The sequence below is a fragment of the Falco biarmicus genome, chromosome 9 (assembly GCF_023638135.1).
Source record: "Falco biarmicus isolate bFalBia1 chromosome 9, bFalBia1.pri, whole genome shotgun sequence".
NCBI lineage: Eukaryota > Metazoa > Chordata > Aves > Falconiformes > Falconidae > Falco > Falco biarmicus.
The window spans coordinates 26,687,643-26,707,148 of record NC_079296.1 but is presented as its reverse complement, the minus strand read 5'-3'; the positions used below and the strand labels follow the sequence as shown (position 1 = coordinate 26,707,148).

Genomic DNA, 19,506 nt, shown 5'->3' with positions numbered 1-19,506 from the left:
AGCTCCACGGACGCCGCCATTGCCTGACCCCGCCGCCGCCGCGCTCGGAGCGTCACTTCCGCGAGCGGACCCGGGGCGGATGTCCTGGCCGCCACGCGCGGCTCCGCTTCCGGTGCCGGGTGAGAACGGCGCCATGACGGGCCGCGGGACGCCCAGCCGGTTCCTGACGGCCGTCCTGCACAACGGCGTGGGTCGCTACGTGCGGCAGCTCCAGCGCCTCCAGCTCCTCTTCAGCCCGACCGCGGCCGACGCCCGCGGCGCCAGGTACCGTCGGAGGCGTCGCACCCGCCGCCCCTGAGCGCCGGCGATGGCGGGGGGGCCCGGCGACCCGACCTGCTGCAGGAGGGGCCTACGGGAAGCTGTGGTGACCTCTGTATAGGGAAGGGGAAGGTGCTGCTGACCTCTGACCCACAGAGGCGGGGGGAGGGGCGGCGCCGTGACTCGGGCCCTCTTCCGTGACGGGGGAGGCGCTGGAAGGCGGCGCTGCGACCTGACCTCGGCCCCCCTGGCGCAGGGGTGGGCTGGTGGTGGCCTCCGACTTGCCCCGACCGCTGCACTGTGACCTCTCCCGCGGGCAGGGGCACCAGGGTGGGGGTGACCCTACCTCTGCTCTTTGCTCTGGGGCGGGGGCTGCGGTGATCGCCACTCTGTGACCCCACTGGGGCCGACGGCCCCCCCATCCCCCCACAGGCAGTTCGTGGAGGAGGCGGCGCTGGACTTTGCCCGGCAGCACCCCGATGTCGTCCTCTACATCAGCCCCCGCTCCGGCCGGGCCCCCGCTGCTGCTGGCCGAGTACTGTGAGTGCTGAGAGGGGCACGGAGGTTTGGGATGGGGCAGGATGGGGACAGGGTCCTCCCCACCCTGCCCCAGCTCTGCGCTGTCTCTGCTCAGCTGCAGTCGGTGCTGGGGCTGGCAGCCCTGTGGGATGGGAGAACAGCAGCTGCTCCCTGGGAGGGGGGGGGGGATGTGGGCTGTGGGGTTGGGTGGGTCTGGCCTGACCCCCCTGCTCTGTCACAGTGAACGGGACTGTGCGGGAGGAGCTCGTCGCCAGCAAGACGTGTGAAGAGATCGTGCAGCTGGCCACCAAGCTAGCTGGGCAGTCTGGCCTGGACATCATCCGCATCCGCAAACCCTTCCACACTGACAACCCCAGTATCCAGGGCCAGTGGCACCCTCTGACCAACAAACCCTCCATCCTCACTGTCCAGGGCCCACGCCTGCAGCCCCAATAAAGCCTCTGCCCCCAGCCTCCGCATCCATCTCTCCTCCTGCCTGCAGAGAGATGCCACCACGCCGTGTCCAGACAGAGCCGCGTTTATTGCCAGGGCGCATGTGGGGGCTGTGCACGAGGGACGCCAGACACAGAGGGCAATACCCTTCCTGGGGTGGGGTGGAGGGTGTGTGCATATGTGCTCGGGGGTGGCTCACCCCACCCCTTGCATCAAAAGCAACAGTGGGGGCAGGGTGGGAGAGCCCAGCCATCCAGCTCTTGCCTTTTCCCAGTAAGCCTTGCTCTTCTAGGGCAGGAGGCCCTGGGCTCCAGCCTTTTTAGGGACCCCAGGGGCTGCCACTCCCTCCTGCCCCCTCTGCAGGGCTGAGCTCCAGATGATGTCCTGATCCTGGAGGTGCCAGCAAGGAACACAGAAGGGAGGACACACACCCCAGCAAGTCTGTCCCTCCCCAGCTTCTCTGGTGTTACTGCACTGTCCTCAGGCAGAGATGCTTTTGTCACCCTAATCCCTTGGGTCCCCCAGGAGGCGGCAGGAGTAGAGGTAGTTGGGGGGATTTAGGGACAGTGGCTGCCCCTGGAAAGTGCCATGAAGAGCAGGAGGCCCCACAGGGAGGCAGGTCCTTGTCCACAGTTCCTCCTCCTTGCTGTGTTGAGGATTTTTCTTCTCCCACATGTTGTCCGCAGGGGATAGGGCTGTGTCTGAACCCCAGTTCTCCAATGGTACCACGCAGGAGGGCAGAAACGTGTTTCCCAGGGCCATGGGACTGCTGCAGACGTCGGGGGGATGTGGGTGGTGTGCTGGTCCCTTGCCATGCTGCAGGGCATGGCGGTGCTGGTCCCGCTGCCGGTGCATCTTGCTGCATCCCACTCTTCTTGTGCAGCACCCTGGGGAGAGGGGGTAAAGCCCTGTCAGGGTCAGAGGCTGCAGGGGTGCCACCTCCCCAGGGCACCTAGCCCTGCGTTTCACCTGGGGCCTCCTCGCAGCGGGCATGCACCTCTCCACCAGCTGCTCTGGGGTGTTTGGGATGTCAGCTCCTTGCCCCGGCTCCATCCCTTGCCAAACCATCCTCTCCTGGAGAGGAGACCCTGAGGGGGCAGATGTGGGACAGCGGGCAGGGGCTGGCAGCCACCAAGGCCACCCTGCCCCATGAGATGTGTCCGCAGCCCCTCTCCCACCTGTGAGTGGGCAGCTGGGGAAACCCCAACCTGGCCCCATGCTGGGAGGGAACCCTGCGCCCTGTGAGAGCCCCCAGCCTCCCTCCCTGCTCCTCACCCACCTCTCAGCAGCCATCCCGTTCCTGTGTGCCGAGGGATGCCCAGCAGGGCAGGCTGAGTCCACGCGTCCACAACAGCGTCTCACACCTGAGCGGGCAGACAGAAACCCTCCCCCCAGTGTCCACCTTCAGCCAGGTGCCAGCTCCTGCCTCCAGCTCGTGGCCGCCGTCAGTGGGTTTTTATACATAAATAGAGCTCCCAAATTTAAATAGATTCTTTTTCTTTTTTTCTGTACAGTGAGTCTCAAAAGGAGAGAGAAAAGCCAAAGGAACGGCGGAGCCCGGGCCCGGCCCGGCTCTGCCATCCAGGAGGTAGTTTTGCCTGAGTCTTGTAACACTGTTGGCAGGGGGTGGGAGAAGGGGCTGGAGGGGAGGAGGGTCCCGCTGGCAGGACCCCCCCCAGCCCCTACACGGAGCTCTCATCCAGCTTCTCCACCAGCTGCGTGTGTTTCCGCTTCTCCAGGATCTTGCTGAGCTCCTCAGTGAAGGACGCGCTGTAGAGCGGCGAGGCCAGGGGCTCCTCCTGCTGCTGCAGCAGCATGTAGCTGTTGCCGTTCATCTTGCGGAGGACGTTGGGCAGAGCCCCCACACCGTTGGTGAGCTCGGCTGGCAGCGGCGGCGGCAGTGGGGGCACGGCGGCCGGCAGCTCCTTGACTGGGGAGGTGGCAGCTGTGGGTGCCTCGCCAGGGATGATCCGCAGGCAGCCGTCAGGGTAGGTGAGCCCTTCCTTCTCTTCCTCCTCCTCCTCCCGGCGGCCCTTGCGCAGGCAGTTGGCCGAGATGGTCTGCAGCTCCACGCTGGCTGGCCGCGGCTCCCCCAGGACATACTTGCCCTTGCGCTTCTCCAGGCAGGACACATAGAGGAGGACGGTGCTGAGCACGGCGCACAGTACCACCAAGGTGACAATGGCGGAGATGTAAGCCACCTTCATGTCACCGGACACCTGGCTGGCGGTGTGGGGCTGGGGCGTGGCCGTGGGACCACGAGGCAGCTCGGGCAGCACGGTTAGGCTGTAGGTGGCCAGCAGCATCCGGAGACCCCGCTCCTCCCCGTAGCAGCGGTACTCGCCGCTGTGCTGGGGCAGCGTGTCCGTCACCAGCAGCCCGTCCACCCCGACGCGCAGCCGGTCCTGCCCTGAGCCCAGCGCCTCGCTGCCGTTCAGCAGCCAGATGGCTCGTGCCAGGTTGGAGCGCTGGTCGCAGGGCAGCAGCACGTCGTCCCCCTGCAGCACCGTCCGGTTCTTCCACAGCAGGGAGCCTGCGGGGACACACACCGCCTCACACCCATCCCAGCCACCCTAAGAGATGCTGGACACTGGCATCCCCCGTGGTCCCGAGGGGCAGCACAGACTCACCCCGCCCCGAGCTGCTCCGGCATCCATCGTTGCCGTTCTGAATGTCCTGCACCAGCCCGGTGCTGCAAGGCATAGGGGGCTTCAGCCATACAGCCCTGGCTGAGCCCACCCTTACGGGATCACAGCCACCGGGAGAGCCACCACCAGATGCCAGACTCGGTGGTGGCACCAGGGCGGCTGTGCCATGGGGTGATGTGACGGCACGGGATGGGGCAGGTGGAAGGGATGGGGCAGGTGGAAGGCTCGTAGGGACGCCGCTAGGGACAGGCAGCCTGTTCCTACCTGTCTGCGGTGGCGGTGGCGCGGCAGGCCCTGCCATCCCAGGCACAGTAGGGGTCCCGGGCGAGGATGCAGTCATAGCAAGAGGTGTACCTGGTGCAGGAGGCCAGGGGCACCTGCAGGATCCCACTGGCTGCCCCCACATACAGGCTCCTCTGGGGGGGAAAGGGCTGGCTCAGCACTGCCCTGCCATGGTGCAGCTGGGCTGTGGGGTGCCCCATGGTGCCCAGAGATCCCCCCCCCCCCAGCCCCACAGCACAGCTCTCCCTTGGTGGGGGTGCATGGGGCAGGGCCCCCAGCTCCAGTCAGTGCCCATGGCTGCAGCTGGCACCTGCCAAGGAGGTGGGGGCCAGGCCGGTCCCTTTCCCCAGGCTGCCCTGCCGGGCACTGGCACGTATCCTAGTTGGGTGACCCAGGTGTCATGTCCCTCCCTGTGCCTCTAACAGCCCAATGGCAGCTTCGCAGCACAAACATGCCCCGCGTGTGGTGCCCCCCTACTAATTCCACCCCTCACCTGGGTGCGGGAGATCACCAGGCTCTCCACAGGCTGCGCTTCCCTGAACACCTGCATCTCCTCCACAATGTGGATGCCAGAGCCCAGCACCACAGCCTTGTGGATCCAGCCGTCTCCTGGAGAGGAGAGCAGGGGTCAGGAGGGACTGTGGGGTGCATTCCCGGCACAGAAGAGACCCCGCAAACTCATCCCATGCTCACCTGTCCCCATGAAGAGCACATCATAGGAGCGGCCATCGAGGGCTCGCACCCTGTCCACAGCCAGCTGGCTGTACGCCACGCTCTTCTTCACCAGCAGCGGCTCCCCGCCAGCTGGCTTCACCTCCTCGAACATGAGCGGATGCAGCTTGACAAAGTCCAGGACGCTGTTGGGCAGGTCCTGTGAGGAGTTGTAGCCCTTCCTGCGGGAGTGGTCCGTGATGCACTGCCCGGGGGGAGATGGGGGGTCAGGGGGGGATGCAGCTGCCCCATGCTCCCCTCACTCTGCACCCCATGGCACTCACGGAGCCGGGCCGGGGCTCGGGTACCGCACCATCGTAGCGGGACCACTTGCGAGCTGAGTCCTGGTATTCCATGTAGGGGCCCTCGAAGGCATGCTGCACTGCTGAGATGCTGTAGCGGCATACAGCCGAGGCCTCCATGGTCCTCCTGGGGGGCAGAGCCCTGCCTGAGCCCAGGCAGACACATGGCTGCGCCCCACCGATGCACCCCCAGGTGCTCAGCATCTGCCTGCACATCCCCTCAAGCATCTTCAGTCCTCCCCGTGCTGCAGACTTTTAGCCCCAGCCGTTTTGGCCACTGCCCCACTCACCACTGTGCTGAGAGTGTGAATGCGGCATAGAAGACGGTGCTGGCCCAGCCACCCCCGTCCAGGCTGCAGACACTGCGCAGCACCTCATAGTAGGGGATATAGCAGACCAGGCGTGCCTTCATGAAGGACGTCCACTTGCGCTGCAGGATCTTCTTGCCCCCCACGTCACTCTGGAAGGGTGCAGGGAGAATTTCTGCACTGGCTGGCAGCGGTGTGTGCCCTGCTCTGCCCGTGCCTCAGTTTCCCCCAAGGTGCAGGAAAGTAGAGCCTGCGCTGGGAGGAGCAGCACTCGGCTCCCTGTGGCTGAGGACATGCCTACCTTGCAGACACGGGCCACCCGGGCCACTCGAGCCACCTGGCTCTTGTCAAAGAAGGACGTGGTCTCCTCGCCTGCCCGCTCCATGAAGAAGTAGTAGATTTTGTCATCGTCACCCACAGGGCTGTCCTTGCTCTCCTGGACCAGCACAGAGGCCACAAATTCAGCATCTAGGGGACACAAAGCAAGAGGTGGAGATGGGGGATCCGCCACAGGATGGGGGATCTGTCCCCGCCTCGGTTTTCTCTCATGGCAAACCACACAGGACCCCAGGGCTCCCCCCCACCCCTGCTCCAAGCTCCCCAAGGCAATACATAGCATCCCACAGTCCGTGACGCCAGTCCCGCAGGGGACAGGGACATCTCACCATTCAGCCAGTGCAGCGGGGACTCCTCCGTCTTCAGCGGTCGCTGGTGCAGATTCCTCCGGATGTCGGGGAGACTCCGAAACTCGTAGCGTGTGGCCGTGTACAAGCCACCATCTGGGTAGGGCAGGCACCCATCAGCATGGCTCCACACCCCTCGGACAGCCCTGAAAGCCACCAGCACCCCCACGCCCCACACAGAGGGGGAGAAGGGCCAAGTCCTGGCTGGCTGAGGCCCCCGCACACAGAGCCCACTTGGCTGGGGACCCCCATGGGGGTGTTGGGGATGGGGCCAGGGTTGGTGGCATCCCGCATGTTCCCGCCAGCCCTGAGAAAGGTGTCGCTTACCCACGATGAGGCCGGTGTAGCCACGGGCAGGGTCATACGGGCACTTCTCCTTGCCCTCCTCGAAGTGGGATGGCAACATGAAGCTGTTCACGTCCTTGAGGGGGACAGGGGACCACGTTAGACAGGAGGGGACAGACCCGACATGCTTGCCAGCCCCAGGCTTTGCAGAAGCTGCCAGTGGGGACAAAGTGATGCTCACGGCTGTGCCCTTGTCTGAGCAAGACAACCCCTCCCAGCACCCTCCAGCTGGTCAGAAACCACATGGGCAGCCAGAGCCCCCAGCCAAGAGCAGGGGAGGGCGAAGATGTGAAGGGGAGCCGCAGCACCCCACTTTGGCATCATGTGGGCACCAGGCAGGGCCTGGCCAGCACAGCTGATGTTCCTGGGCTGTGCCTGGCCAGCAGACGCTGCCCAGCCGGGCTGGGTCCCCCCAGGTGACGTCCTCATCACAGCAGGAGTTACGTTCTTTGGGGTTTGCAGTTCAAAGCATGTTAAATAATGATGGGGCCTTTCCAGCTCGGCAGCTCCTCTGCCTGGCTCCCAGGGTGTGCAATGGCCAAACCGGACCGGTGGCACAGCCATGGGAATGGGCATGGCCCCTCCAGGGCTCCCCGGCCACACTGGGGACGTGACCCCCAGGCCTCTTTGCCCCCCAGCTCAGGGAGGGGAGGTGGGCAGTTGAGTCACTGAGGAGCCACTGCACAGGGCTGAAAGTCCCGCTGCCAAGGGACGTGGCTGTCCCCAGCCACTCTGCTGTGAGTCACGGCCACACAGGGACCCCCCCGGCCTCACCTGGGAAATCCCCAGGGAGAGGCTGCTGAGTCATCCCTGCCACTGTCACCCTCCCCTGGCACACCTGCCACCCACCACCAGCCAGTCTGCCCCCTACTTTGGGAAGGGACCCTGCAACAGCAGGCGCTGGGGACCAGCTCCAGTGCTGGCACATCCAAACCTGCCGGCGCCGCTGAGCCCATGTGTCCCCCTCCAGCACCGATCCACTCCCAGCCACCTTGCTATGGGATCAGAGTCCAACTCCAGTACCGGGGTGGGGACTCTGGGCATCTGTGTCACGGTGGCTGCGTCCTCAAACCCACCCATGCCAGGCTGGGGGTCACTCGCCTGCCCCCAAGCTGGGGAGGGGCTGGGATGAGGGCAGAAAGGGAGTGGGGCTGTGGGTCGGGAACAGTGGGAGAGGAGGAGGGCTGCACCACCCCAGGGTGACACGGTGGAAGGGGACAGGGGACAGCCGTGGGGCTGAGCAGTACTCACGATGGCGGCGCAGAGCGGGTGGAAGGCGTAGGTCCCGCAGGCGTAGAGGTGGGTGCTGTTCAGCCTCTGCAGAAACCGCACGTGGTTGAAGCACTCGGTCTGCAAGGGGGAGGACAGGCATTACGAGCTGTGGAAAGCGGCGGCAGCCCCCCCAACACCCAGCACCCACCCACCAGCTCTACCTTGTTGTTTTTGCCCTTCTGCAGGCAGTCCATCTGCTTCTCCGGGGAGGCTTCCCAGTGGATCTGCAAGGGGAAGAGGGACTGCCACTGCATGACCCCCCATCACTGCATGGTCCCCCTGTCACTGCAGGCTCCAGACTCTGCCAGAGCCATCAGAGATGCTAAAATCCTCTCTTTTATTTAGAGAGAGGACAGCAGTTCAGAGCGTGAGATGGCACCTTGCCTGCATCCCCCCCAAGCCCAGGGCAACAGCAGTCCCACACCCTGACCTGCAGGCAGAAACCCCAGAGCACCCACAGGACCCTGGAGGATTTTGGGGTGTCCTTCCCAGGGGGAGCAAATGGGTGTGCTTCGCCCTTGCCCCTCATCCTGCTGGGGTGTCCCTGAAGCAGGCAGCTCTGAGCTTGGGGATATCTTGCACTGCTGTCCCCACGCTGCCTGGCTGAAGGACCATGCACACACGGGGGATCTGGGGACAGAACTGGGGACAGCACCTCCAGGCAAGACCTGAGATGGCAAGTGGGGAGATGAGCAGGGATAGGGTGGCCACAATTCAGGCAGGGACCGGGCAGCGTGGGACAGGAGAGGACAACCAGACAGCAGCGGGCAGAGGCCGGGCTCACCGTGCGGTGGGAGCCGTCGGCCACATCACTGGAATTGAGGGCGAAGATGGCTCCCCTGGCACCCACGTAGAGGATGCCGCGGTCGTCCTCCAGCAGCAGGGTGCTGTAGTTGAGGGTGCGTGCGCTGAAGTGCCGGACGCCCAACAACTCTGCAAAGGGAATAGCGGCCTTAGGGGGGACCCCAGGACAGGCGTAGCACAAGCCACTGGGAAAAGACAGAGGATGGAGCCAGGGGTGTGTGGGAAAGCACCCACCGAGGTTATCAGACAGACAGACAGAGGATGGAGCCAGGGGTGTGTGGGAAAGCACCCACCGAGGTTATCAGACAGACAGTGGTGGGTATCAGCGGTTACGGCAGGAGGAAGGGAAAAGGGGAGGTTTGGTAAGAGGCGAATGGCACTAATTCAGCTCAGGCTTACAGGGCAGATTTCTCCCTGCAAGTTAAAATGGCAGCTCAGGGGTGGGAGCTGCAACGTCCATGCTCAGCACGGACCTGTCATGCAGTTTGGGGAACTGCTGGAGGAACCAAAAACACGCTGGGGCAGTGACCCCTGCTCCAAACCAAACCCAGCCAGCCCAAAAGGAAGGATGCAAAAAACTGAACCAAAACTGCCCTGCCTTGCACAGGTTGGGCTTCTGCAGTGTGGCTGGGTGCTCCCTGCCCACCGAGCCAGAGAAACTACCCAGTTTGGTGGGCTGAGAAGCGTGAGGTGGGACTCAGCCCTGGCCACAGGGACCCCAAGCCAGACTCGGACCCTCCCACTGCAGGAGAAGAAAATCCCACAGGGCTTGTGACCCCAGAGGGAGCTAGGGAGGGAATGAGTCCCCCAAAAGGAGGCATTGCCTGGGGAGAAAATGGCACCCCAGCTGCAAATGAAATCCTCTCCCGCTGCTGACCGCTGAGCTGGGCTTCACTAACAAGATCAAAAAAGTTGTGTGGATGCCCAATGACACTGCTGGGTCTGGCTGACACCACAGAGCTGGAGGCCAAGCTCCCTGCCGACTATTTGGGCTGTGAGAGCCCAGCCCAGGTGTGGTGTCCAGCTCCGGACACCCTCCAAGGGCTGCTGGGCAGGGCCAGGGGCTGGCCCAGGCTGGCTCCCTGCATGTCCTTGTCCCCCCTGGCTTTCAGGGAGATGCTTTTGCCCTGCTCCATCCATTGGGGCACATTGGCTCTGGGCACCCAACACCGGACAGTCACGCAGGCTCCAGTTTCTGAAGCCTAGGGGACCAGAGGACCCCTCTCTAGCCCACCTCCTACCCCACCCCCCCATGCTGAGCCACCCACTCCGGGGGGCTGGCGAAGACTGGATGCAGCCATGATGCACCAAACTCGGTGTTGGCATCCTAAACCTCATACCCACCACCAAGACCCGTACCCCCTTACCGTCAAAGGTGACTGTTGTCCTGGGGGTGGCATCCAGGTCAGTGGCAGACCGCCGTGACGGGTAGCCCATCACTGCCACAGTCACCATGAAGAGAACTGTCAGGAGATGGGCCATGCCTCCGCTCATCTTCCTGCTCCCCTGGCAAGGGCAGCCACCCAGCCTGCTACTGCCAGGCTGGCACAGGCTTGGGACGGGCTCCCCAGCTCCCCAGGATGGGACTGGCCACCAAAACCTCCTGAAACACACAGCACCGAGTCAGACGCTCCTGCTGTCCCCAGCATCTCATGAACAAGCGGGCTTGGGAAGAGGCCAGCCATGCACAAGCATGGACACCTGACCAGGCACAGCCTCAGCCCAGGGATGGCTTCAGGGAAAAGCAAACCATCGTTTGCCAAAAGGGAAACTGAGGCACAGTGCCTGCAGCCAGCACAGGGGAGGGGGAGGGGAGTTTGAGCAGAGCGACCCCCCAGCATCCCCCTGGCTCAGTATCTGCTCTGTCATGGGGCTGCAGTCACTTGCTGAGTGCTTGGTTTGGTTTGCTTGGAGGCTTGTTTTCCTCCAGGTCTGCTCCGCTCTGCACTCCTCCCTCCCTCCCTCTCAGCCATCTTTTCCTGCAGCTCTCCCTGACCGAATTACATGCTTCAGCAGAGCCAGCTGATCTCCCCTTGCACTTTCACACATGAAAAGCAGCCACATTTACCCCCAAAAGCAAAGAGCAGGGCTCAGGGCCAAGCCCCCCTAGCCCTGGGCTGTGGCAGGACAGGTGGGGGGGGTCCCAGGGAGCCCACGGGCTCCACTCCTCCTCAAAAGCACAGCTGGCCATCCCCTGCCACACAAGATACTTGTCCCCAAAGTTCTACCCCTCCTAAAATGACGAGATTCCTGAAGACACAGGTGTGGGGGAAGGATGCTTCAGGCACACAGCGATGCAGCGAGAAGGAAAACCCATACAGAAGCCACTTGGCATCTTCACCTTTCCAGGTGAAGTCTTTTCAGGGGAGTACAGTTTTTCCCTCCAGTGTTTTTCCACAAAATTACAGTTTCTTTTTCATCCCAGGCTGCCTTGAAGCTCAGCATCTACCTTGGCTCTTGCTTTCATGCATCCTATGCCTCCCACATAACACCCCACCTCTCCCAGCTGCATCAGGGGAAGCCACCAGGTCGTTTTGCAGGAGGAAGGAGACACCTGGCCATCTCTGAGCAGGAGAGCTCCCCATACACAACCAGCACCTGTACGTCTGCTTAGAGGGGTTGAAATATATATCTCTATCTATATAAACCAAATACCTGGCCCTGTAGAGAAGCTGTTCAAACATGCTTGCTGCAGACAGTTTCCCTGAAGCAAATACCTTGCCGGGTCTCAGGCAGAGGGGAGGTAAACCCAAAGTGAAATGAAAGTGAAAAGGGCTTTGGGGCTGAAAAGGGAAGCAAGAGGCCAGATGTGGGATCCAGCCATAGTCCTGGAGTGTGCACTAAACCGCTGTTCTCTTGGGGGGGGTCAGACCCAGACCTTGCACCTGCACTGGCTGCTGCCCCACCCAGGAATGGGGCTGGGGGAAGATGTTCCCCCCTGCTCCCTCCTGCCTCCCTACCCCCCAGACGCTGGTCCAGCACAGAGCACCCAATGCCGGGTGCAGGCAGGGTGCTGCACGCAGGGCTGAGCTCCCCGGGAAGCAGAGGATGGTGACCTGGGGTGTCCTCCCTTCAACTAACTCCTGTTCCTGGGACAAGCCCTGTCTGGACCGAAGGTCTGCCTGTGAGTGATGGGCCTGACAGGGCGATGCAAAGCAGATGAGTGGGGATGGAGGTCAGTGAGAAGTTGCTTTAGTGGCACCATGTCTAGCACGAGCCAAAACCACCAAGTTTTTTGGACAAAGCAAGCAGCAGGGTCGCATCTGGAGCACCAAAGCACCCAAAAGTGCTCCGGCCAGCCCCACGCTGATGCCTCACCACCCTGCCAGCAGGACAGGGGACACCCAGGCAGCTGTCGTGACCCTTCCTCAGGACTCTACAAGGGATCACGAGCCCAGAATCATGCACAAGCCATGAGAGCCGCAGTGCACCTGGGCTGGGAAAGCAGAAGGGAGGAAAAACCTTCTTATGACAAGGCAAACAACACTGTCTAATAAATGAATAACAGCCCTGCAAGCCGCCTGCGTGCTCCCAGGCATCCTCGCCTTATCTCCCCTGAACAAACAAGCCCTGAACTTTGCCTACTGCCCAGCTCTGGCCATCACAGGGACTGGAACTGGGAGTGTGGCCGGGCAGGGAGGCAGGGATGGTGCTTACTGCAGGGTAAGTGCCGCCCTGTGAGCCAGCCCCAGCTAACATTTAACCAGCATGAGCACTCAGCCAGCACAGGGGGCAAAAAATAATAAATCAAGCTGCAGCGCTGTGGCTGTGCCGGGTTCCTAGCTGGGCAGGGGCAGCAGGGAGCAGCCTCCCCTGCTGCCAGGGCTGGGTCCTTCCCTTTTTCCAGGGCAGCAGCTACACCCATTTCCAAAGGCTACTTCACCCAAGATCAGATGTAGCTTTGTCCTAAAGGACATTTAATCAGTTAGCTGTAAGAGCCAGTTAATATTTTACTTGAAGGGAAGGGCTGTGCTGAGCTTCCCTATTTTTTTATTTATTTTTTATTTTTCATAGAGTGGGGGAGAAAGAGCAAGGTACCGAAACCATCCTTGGCCCTGATCAGAGCATCACCCCAGGCTGCAGCTGCACCCAGCACCCCCAAACCCATCACTTCCCCCTTGGCAGGGTGCAAATTCAAAGCGCTGTGTGAAGACAAGGGCTGGGACAGGAGGCAGAGGAGGTTTTGGTCTGTGGGTCCAGTTGAGCTGGGGGTGGCTGGATTGCTCAAGCCCAGCACTTCCATGGGGAAGAGCCACAGAGAGTTTTCTCTGGAGGAGGGACACAAAAGTGGGAGAGGAAGAGGCTGAAAAGCAGCAGCAGCTCCAATGAACTCTGAGGTTTAGAGAAAAACTGCCCAGAAAAGCCTATCCCATCCCCAGGAGTGAGCTCCCAAGCCCCTTGGCACCTCACCTACTTCCCAGAGCAAGGGGGGCCGACACAGGACCTGGAATCAGGCCCCAGCTCCCGCCCCAGCGAGCGATGCTGTAGGAGAAGGGTGGTGGAGGCAGGATCTGGCCATGGGGCCGATGGCCGCCACAAGGGTGGGGTGAAGCCAGGAACCAGACGCTTTAACTGCAATGTGCAACGTCCATGGGGGCCAAAGCCCACCCTTCCAACTGCCGGCTATTGGTGCTCCTGCGGGATGCAGCCATGGCTCCCAGCATGGAGCCAGGCAAGCCCGACCCCAGCCTCAGCTCCCGCCGCCGGCAGGACAGGTTTGCTGGTCCGCAGGGAACACCAGGGAAGCAGCAGGGTGGTGGAGGCGTGCAGGCATGCGTGAGTGTGCAGGGGAGCCAGCAAGCCCCGGTCAGGTCTGACTGGGTTTACTGGGTCACAGCGGAAGCTGTGCCAGCATGACTGTGCTGGCCTCAGCCTCCCACCGGCACCCGGCCGGCACAGCACACCCAAACGAGCCGGCCCAGTCGGCACCTCCTTAAAATCCCCACGACCAGCGTCTCGGGAGGCACAAAAAGCTTTTGATGAGTGAATTTCCCAGGCGGCAGGTCTCGCCAGCCTGGATCCGGCCAAAGAAACCAGTCAAAGCTGCTGCACCCCTCAATGGCTGCTGCACTGGGAGCTTCTGCTAGCCATGGTGGCCACTTCCAGCTGGCCACGAGGCAGCAAAACCTGGGACCAAGAGGTGGCCACAAGCTGCGATGCAGAGAAGCTGCGATGCAGGGAAACTGCGCTGTCCGTGGGGCTGGCAAACATGGAGGGACCTCAGCTGGGGTCTTATGGGCCCCCCACGTTGTTTCCTTGGCAGCACAGCTGAAAACAACGCCAGCTCTTTAATTTAAAGGGAACCTGGGAGAAAGAATGGAAACACTGAGTGGGAGCAGCCCTTCTCCGGCTCACCCCCAGCAACCATCCTGGATGGCGGGACAGAGATTTGCAAAGTGGGATTGGACGCTTCCCCATCCCACTACTCCGTGGACAGCTTGTGGTTGCTCCACCAAGCTCTAGTAAAGCCCAAGCAGGCTACTAGGATGGCTGCTGGACCCTTCTCCCCTCCCCATGGGCTGTCCCCCTTGGCACTGTGCACTCCTACAAGCAACCTGCTGGCTTCCCAGGGAGGGCAGGGTTTCCTGCAGGTCTCCTTGGGGTAACGGGGTTGCAAAACAGCCTTAACAAAATTCCCAGCAAAGACTGCACCAGAAGACATGGTTTACACCTTGCTTTTTCACAGCAGCCTGGCACAGGCACTCCAGACCCCACACAGCCAATCCAGCTTCACTCATGGGGGCCAAAACCAGCACACAACCCCACTGTCTCCCTTGGCTCCCCCAGCCACGTTCCCACTGCCCCAGCACCCTTTCACCCCGCCAGGGACCCCCAGGACCTGCCCTCGGGTTCAGCCGAAAACAGCCCGACCCATTCCCAGTGCCCAGGGGCTCGAGGGGAAAGGCACCTGCTCTGGGGGATGAGGGAGGGAAAGCTGCTGGCTCCCAGGCATGGGAAGGAGCCAAGGAATGACACGAAAGCAGCCATGCAGCGAGAGGCAACCTGGCCCCTGCCCGGCTGCGAGCGCAGCGTGTTATGGGCCTCCCTTCCCCGGAGCCTGCAAACCTTAGGCAGAAAATCCTGCGAGATGCGGGAAGAGGAGCAGGGATGGAGGTTGCCAGGCAACTTTAATTCAGCCCCTGACGAACTTCCAGCACTTTGCTTCTGCCGCAGAGCCCAAACAGCAAGTGACAACACATCGGGTCCACCCTGAGCCCGTGGTGTCCAGCCATCCATCTGTCCATCACAGGGGCTTGCTCATGGCCTCACGCCCTCCAAGGTGATGGGTCACCCCTGGCAGCATCCCCAAAGGCCAGCCTAGGACAAGCCACCCTTCCCGGCAGAGATTTGCAGGGGCAGGATTTGACCCGTGGGACTGGGCTGGTGCTGCTGCACAGATATTTCTCAACCAGCCAGGATTTTTGTCAACAACAGCAAGAAAAATATGCTAAGTTGCCGAAAGCCCTCCAGGAAGAGGGGAGCCATGCTGGGTTTGGGGGCTAGGGACAGGGAGGGAAGGAGCACTGTGACCTCCCGGGAGCCCCTCGCGGAGTTTATTTTAGTTGCTTTCTTTAAACAAAACCATGCTTGACCCTGAGGCGCTTCAGCAGACACGCACTGAGAGCTTCAGTGATTTGGGAAGCAGATATATCCCTCCTTTACCCAAATTTGGATTCGAGCACAGAGGAGGGGAGGGAGAGCAGCAACATCATCTCCTCTCCAGGAAGACCCTGCCCTCTCCAGCCGTGAAGCCCCCACACACAGCACAGCCGCCATGGAGCCGGGGGGCAGGCAGCAGGCACCCTGGGCCATGGGAACCGGCTCAAAATTTCCTTGGCATGGCACAGCTGCCATCCGCTGCCGAGAGGAGAGTGCCCAGCTCTGATCCCACCAACGTCACAGCAGGGGGGAGGCACATGGAGGAGCAAAGTGACGGATGTGAGAGCGAGCGGAGCCAGCCAGGGATGTGGGCCAAGTTAAGGGGCACCGATGCGGACGGGAGCCAGACATCTAAACATCCCTGAAAAGACAAGCTGATCCATCAGCAGTAAAACTAACAACAGCCCAATTTCTGAGAGATCTGCAGTGCCCCAGCACTGTGCCTTTATCTTCATCTCCCTGCAGCACCCCCCCAGGGGATGCCGCTCGCCCAGCGAGGGGCAGGGACCAGCCACAGTTGCCCCCTGCCTGGCTGCAGGGATTGGGGCATTTTAGCTTCTCCCCAGCTCCCTGTTTTCACTGATCTTACAAGAACTCGTTCCTCTTCTCCATCAGGTTGGGTCTGGTGTGGAGCAGGAGGTTCAAAGGGGCTGCCAGGCACTGACAGAGCTCACTGCCAAGTCCCCGTCGAGCTCTCCTGACATTCTCACCCAAACTCACCCAGAAAAACCCAACTGATAAAACAAGGAACGCTGCTCTGGCCTGTGCAGCTGCACGCCAGGCACAGGGACGGCTCCGCTCCGGCAGTTCTGAGCACACCGCAAGTGGACAGCAAGAGCACACTGCCCGGGATGACACAACAGAGCGCTCCTCCGCTCCCCATCCGTATGGAAAACCCACCAACACTGGCTGTTAGTTGAAACAGTTCCTGGTCTGGCTCCACTGCCCCAGAAGCCTTGCTCAGAGCTGGCCTGGGAGGGAAGGGTGCAGGGAGGGGGGGCTGAAGGGCAAACCCCTGCAGCTTGGTGGCGGGATCAAGAGCACCAAGGGATGCCCCAGCCAGCCTGGACTCAGCATCCCCGGGCTGAGCTGCAAATCTTTCCTCACAGGAGCAATTCCCTGCGTGCCAGAGGCTGTTTAGCTCTTACAAGCCAGCAGTGAGGACACAGTCCCTGCAGCTTCTCCTTCCCACACAGCACATCTCCCCCCTGCAGAAACCCCACGGCAGCAGCCCTGGGCCAACCTCGCAGCCTGAGAACTCAGCCAGGGGCTGCGCAGTAACCGGGAAGTGAAACTGGATGATGCTGAGACATGGTGGCCTTATTGACTTCACCTGCCACCAGCCTGCCCTCACGTTCAGGCCACGGGGGAGGCAGAGTATGGCCACCAAGCCCTGGAATGCGGGCTGCAACCCCCCACGGCTCCCACCTCCTCCACTGCAGCGAGGAGGCACGCTTGGTGCTAGCAATGTCACCCCAAAAACCCCAACATTCTCCATCCTTTCCTGCCTTGGCTTGCCGGCAGCCCCTCAGCAGCCCAGACAGACAGGCGGACAGGGGGACAGACAGCCTTCCATACCACAGCCCAGCTCCCCAGCGAGGGGGCGTTCGCATCCAAGTGGCTCAGCACCAGATGCGATCTGCAGTTCAGCCTTCAAAGGCTTTGTGGCTGAAGCACGCTGTCTCCACGGCAGAAGCAGGAAAATAATTGTAGAATTAAATTCCCAGGAACAATTAGAAAGAAAAGAAGAAAAAATCCCAACCCTAAACGTAAAGTGACATTTCAGAACCAGGAGATTTTGGGGCTTTTTTATACATTTGAATCCATTTGCTCATCCCCATGGCTGCACCGTGTTTCATTTCACTGGGCTCATACAATGCCAGACAAGGAATTAACTCGGGTGTTTGTTCAGAGCCGGTTTGTCTTCCATTTTTTTTCCAAAGCCAGGTATGAGGTTCAAAGACATTTTTGGCAATGCCCGGGATTCCTACCATCGGTGGTTCCCACCATCCCCCTTCCCTGAGGGGAAACTGAGGCTCAGGAATCTCACACAACCTGGGGTCCCCTCGGAAGGGGGGGCAAGAGCTGGAGCACAACCCAGCTCACCCGGCATGAACGCGGAGCTTTCTACCACAAGCCTGTCCCTCTCTCTTTTATTTATTCCAAAGATAAACTGTTTTCTTTTCAAAAGTTCAGCAAAACCAGATGACGGAAGCAGTTTATGGCTTCCATCTTTAACAAACTCTTCTTGTTTCCTTCGCTTTCCCTCCAATAAAGGCTCAAATATGGGGTCAAACCCAATTTGATATTGAACTCTGCATTCAAAACTGCATGGTGCAAAGCAGTAGCGCCTGGCCTTTCCCACAGCCATTTGCATACCACCAGCTTTGCTGCCCCAAAATCAGCTCCCCACCTTATTTACATGGGCTGGGCTTTGCAACAGTCAAATGAGAGCCCTCCATCAGGTAACGGAGATGGGGCTGTCCCTGCGGGGAACTTTGAGCAACAAGAAAAGCACAACCCGGAGCACACCCCGAATTGCCAAGCTGCATCCCGGCCCCCGCACCAGGCAGTAACATGGTGCCTGAAACCCTTGGCTTCCCTTGTCTCTGGATAGCGGAGCTTGGGCCCCAGGAGGAAGAAGGGGATGGGTTTGGTGATGACCTTGCTAAGTCAAAGCCCTCGTGCGTGCGTGTAAATCACCACCAGCAGCGGCAGCACAGCCAGGTGGGGAGGGACGGTGGCAGCAGCATTTCCTCCTGACGTGCCAGCAGGACAGAGAGCTCTCACCTTTGAACAGGCACAGGCACCTGGCCAGCACCCATAGCAGCAGCCGGCCACTGCCAGGGGGCTTTCACAGCAGGTGAACATCAAAAACTCAGGGGGGACTGTCCCCCACCTCCCCAAGAGGCAGCGGGTGCCCTGGGACCAGCTCCCCCTCACCAAACCATCCATCACATGGGCCGCTCCTCAACAAGTCCCATCAGGATGCCAAGTGGAGCCAGCGGGCAAGCACGGGGCGGGGGGGGGGGGGGGGGGGGGGGAAATTCCCCACAGGCAGCCAGGCAAGGCTGGCACTGTGTCTCCACCGCACCCACTGCTGCCCTCCTGCACAGGGTGCCAGCACCAGCACAGCCCCCCCTCGCTGGCCCTGCCGAGCGCACCTGGATGCTTCTTCCCGGCACACGACCTGCCAGATTTGCTGAATAAACGCCCCGGCTCCAGCAAACCTGCTGCATTCCTGGTGGGGAAAGTGGTGAAAGGTTCAAATGCATGTTGGAAGAGGCAGGGGGGGAGAGCAAGCCTACCACACAAAGCTGCAGGAACCGAAAGGGTTGTTGGGGTTTTGGTGTTTTTTTTCGCCTCCGGTTGCAACACAAAAACAAAGTCAAGATAGGAATCTCGGCATGCTGGGGGGGGGGGGAGCTCCCTGCCCTTCATCCCTCCGGGCAGAGCGGCCAAAGCGAGATGAAGCAGAGACGTGTCCAGCTGGACAGGTGTGCAGCATCGCTCCAGCCATCCCACCAGGGACCGGGGCTCAGGCCGGGGGTCCCAGCCTGCGCCCACCGCGGAGGGAGGCAAAGCAGCCTGCACCCGTGGTGGGAGGCCAGCTAGCACAAGAAATGCCATCACTGTTATTAATAATTTCCCTGCCTCCGGGGGAATCTGCACTCCTCGTCCATTTTGGGCAGTCTCTTTGTCTTTGGAGACTGTTTTTCTTGGCACCTGAACAGCCCTTTCATGGCTCCCCCTGCCACTCTCGATTTTAAAGGCCAGGCACAAGCCACTGGCCCACCTGGGCACTGACGGGGAGGGCAGAGAGAGCCCCAAATCCCGGTCCTGCCCGGCTGCACAGCAGGTCCCTTCTACCTTGGATCGGCAGGGAGATGCGGCGCAAAGCCCTGTGCAGAGAAGCCCCCAGGACAAGCCGGTCCCCCTCTGCCTGGGGGCATCCGCCAGCCCCACAGCCATGCACCCCACGGAGATGAATCCCAAGATTCAGGGCTCAGATAAGTCACGTCCCGTGCCGCCCCCCCCCCCAGTTTCCCGAAAGGGAGGAGGGGGGAGGCAGGGATTGCACTGCACCACCTGCATTGGTTTAGCACCTCGTCCCAGCCAACTGAAACACCCGCTGCCCCCAGGTAATGCTCAACCTCCCCAAACACTAACCCCAGCTGCCCCCATCCCCCCGACCTGCTGGGGAGGGGAGGGGCTGTATCTAGCCCTCCTCCAGGAGCTGGGGCCCCAGCTGGCTGTAATG

The 19,506-nt window shown here is 61.3% G+C and overlaps 2 protein-coding genes across 2 annotated transcripts; one reads left to right on the top strand and one right to left on the bottom strand.

The window, feature by feature from the left end:
• Positions 1-7: 7 nt before the first annotated feature.
• MRPL43 (mitochondrial ribosomal protein L43) lies at positions 8-1,247 on the top strand. Its single transcript, XM_056351836.1, is given in 4 exon segments — positions 8-264; positions 691-768; positions 770-798; positions 1,019-1,247. Coding segments are annotated over 4 exon segments (507 nt in total). The 5' UTR covers positions 8-79; the 3' UTR covers positions 1,234-1,247.
• A 1,463-nt stretch (positions 1,248-2,710) lies between these two features.
• SEMA4G (semaphorin 4G) lies at positions 2,711-18,245 on the bottom strand. The gene is given in 15 exon segments (XM_056351833.1): positions 2,711-3,763; positions 3,861-3,922; positions 4,143-4,294; positions 4,654-4,769; positions 4,854-5,076; positions 5,156-5,300; positions 5,464-5,633; positions 5,783-5,949; positions 6,147-6,260; positions 6,492-6,585; positions 7,761-7,859; positions 7,943-8,005; positions 8,566-8,714; positions 9,953-10,137; positions 10,139-18,245. Coding segments are annotated over 15 exon segments (2,691 nt in total). The 5' UTR covers positions 10,240-18,245; the 3' UTR covers positions 2,711-2,912.
• Between the last annotated feature and the right edge of the window lie 1,261 nt (positions 18,246-19,506).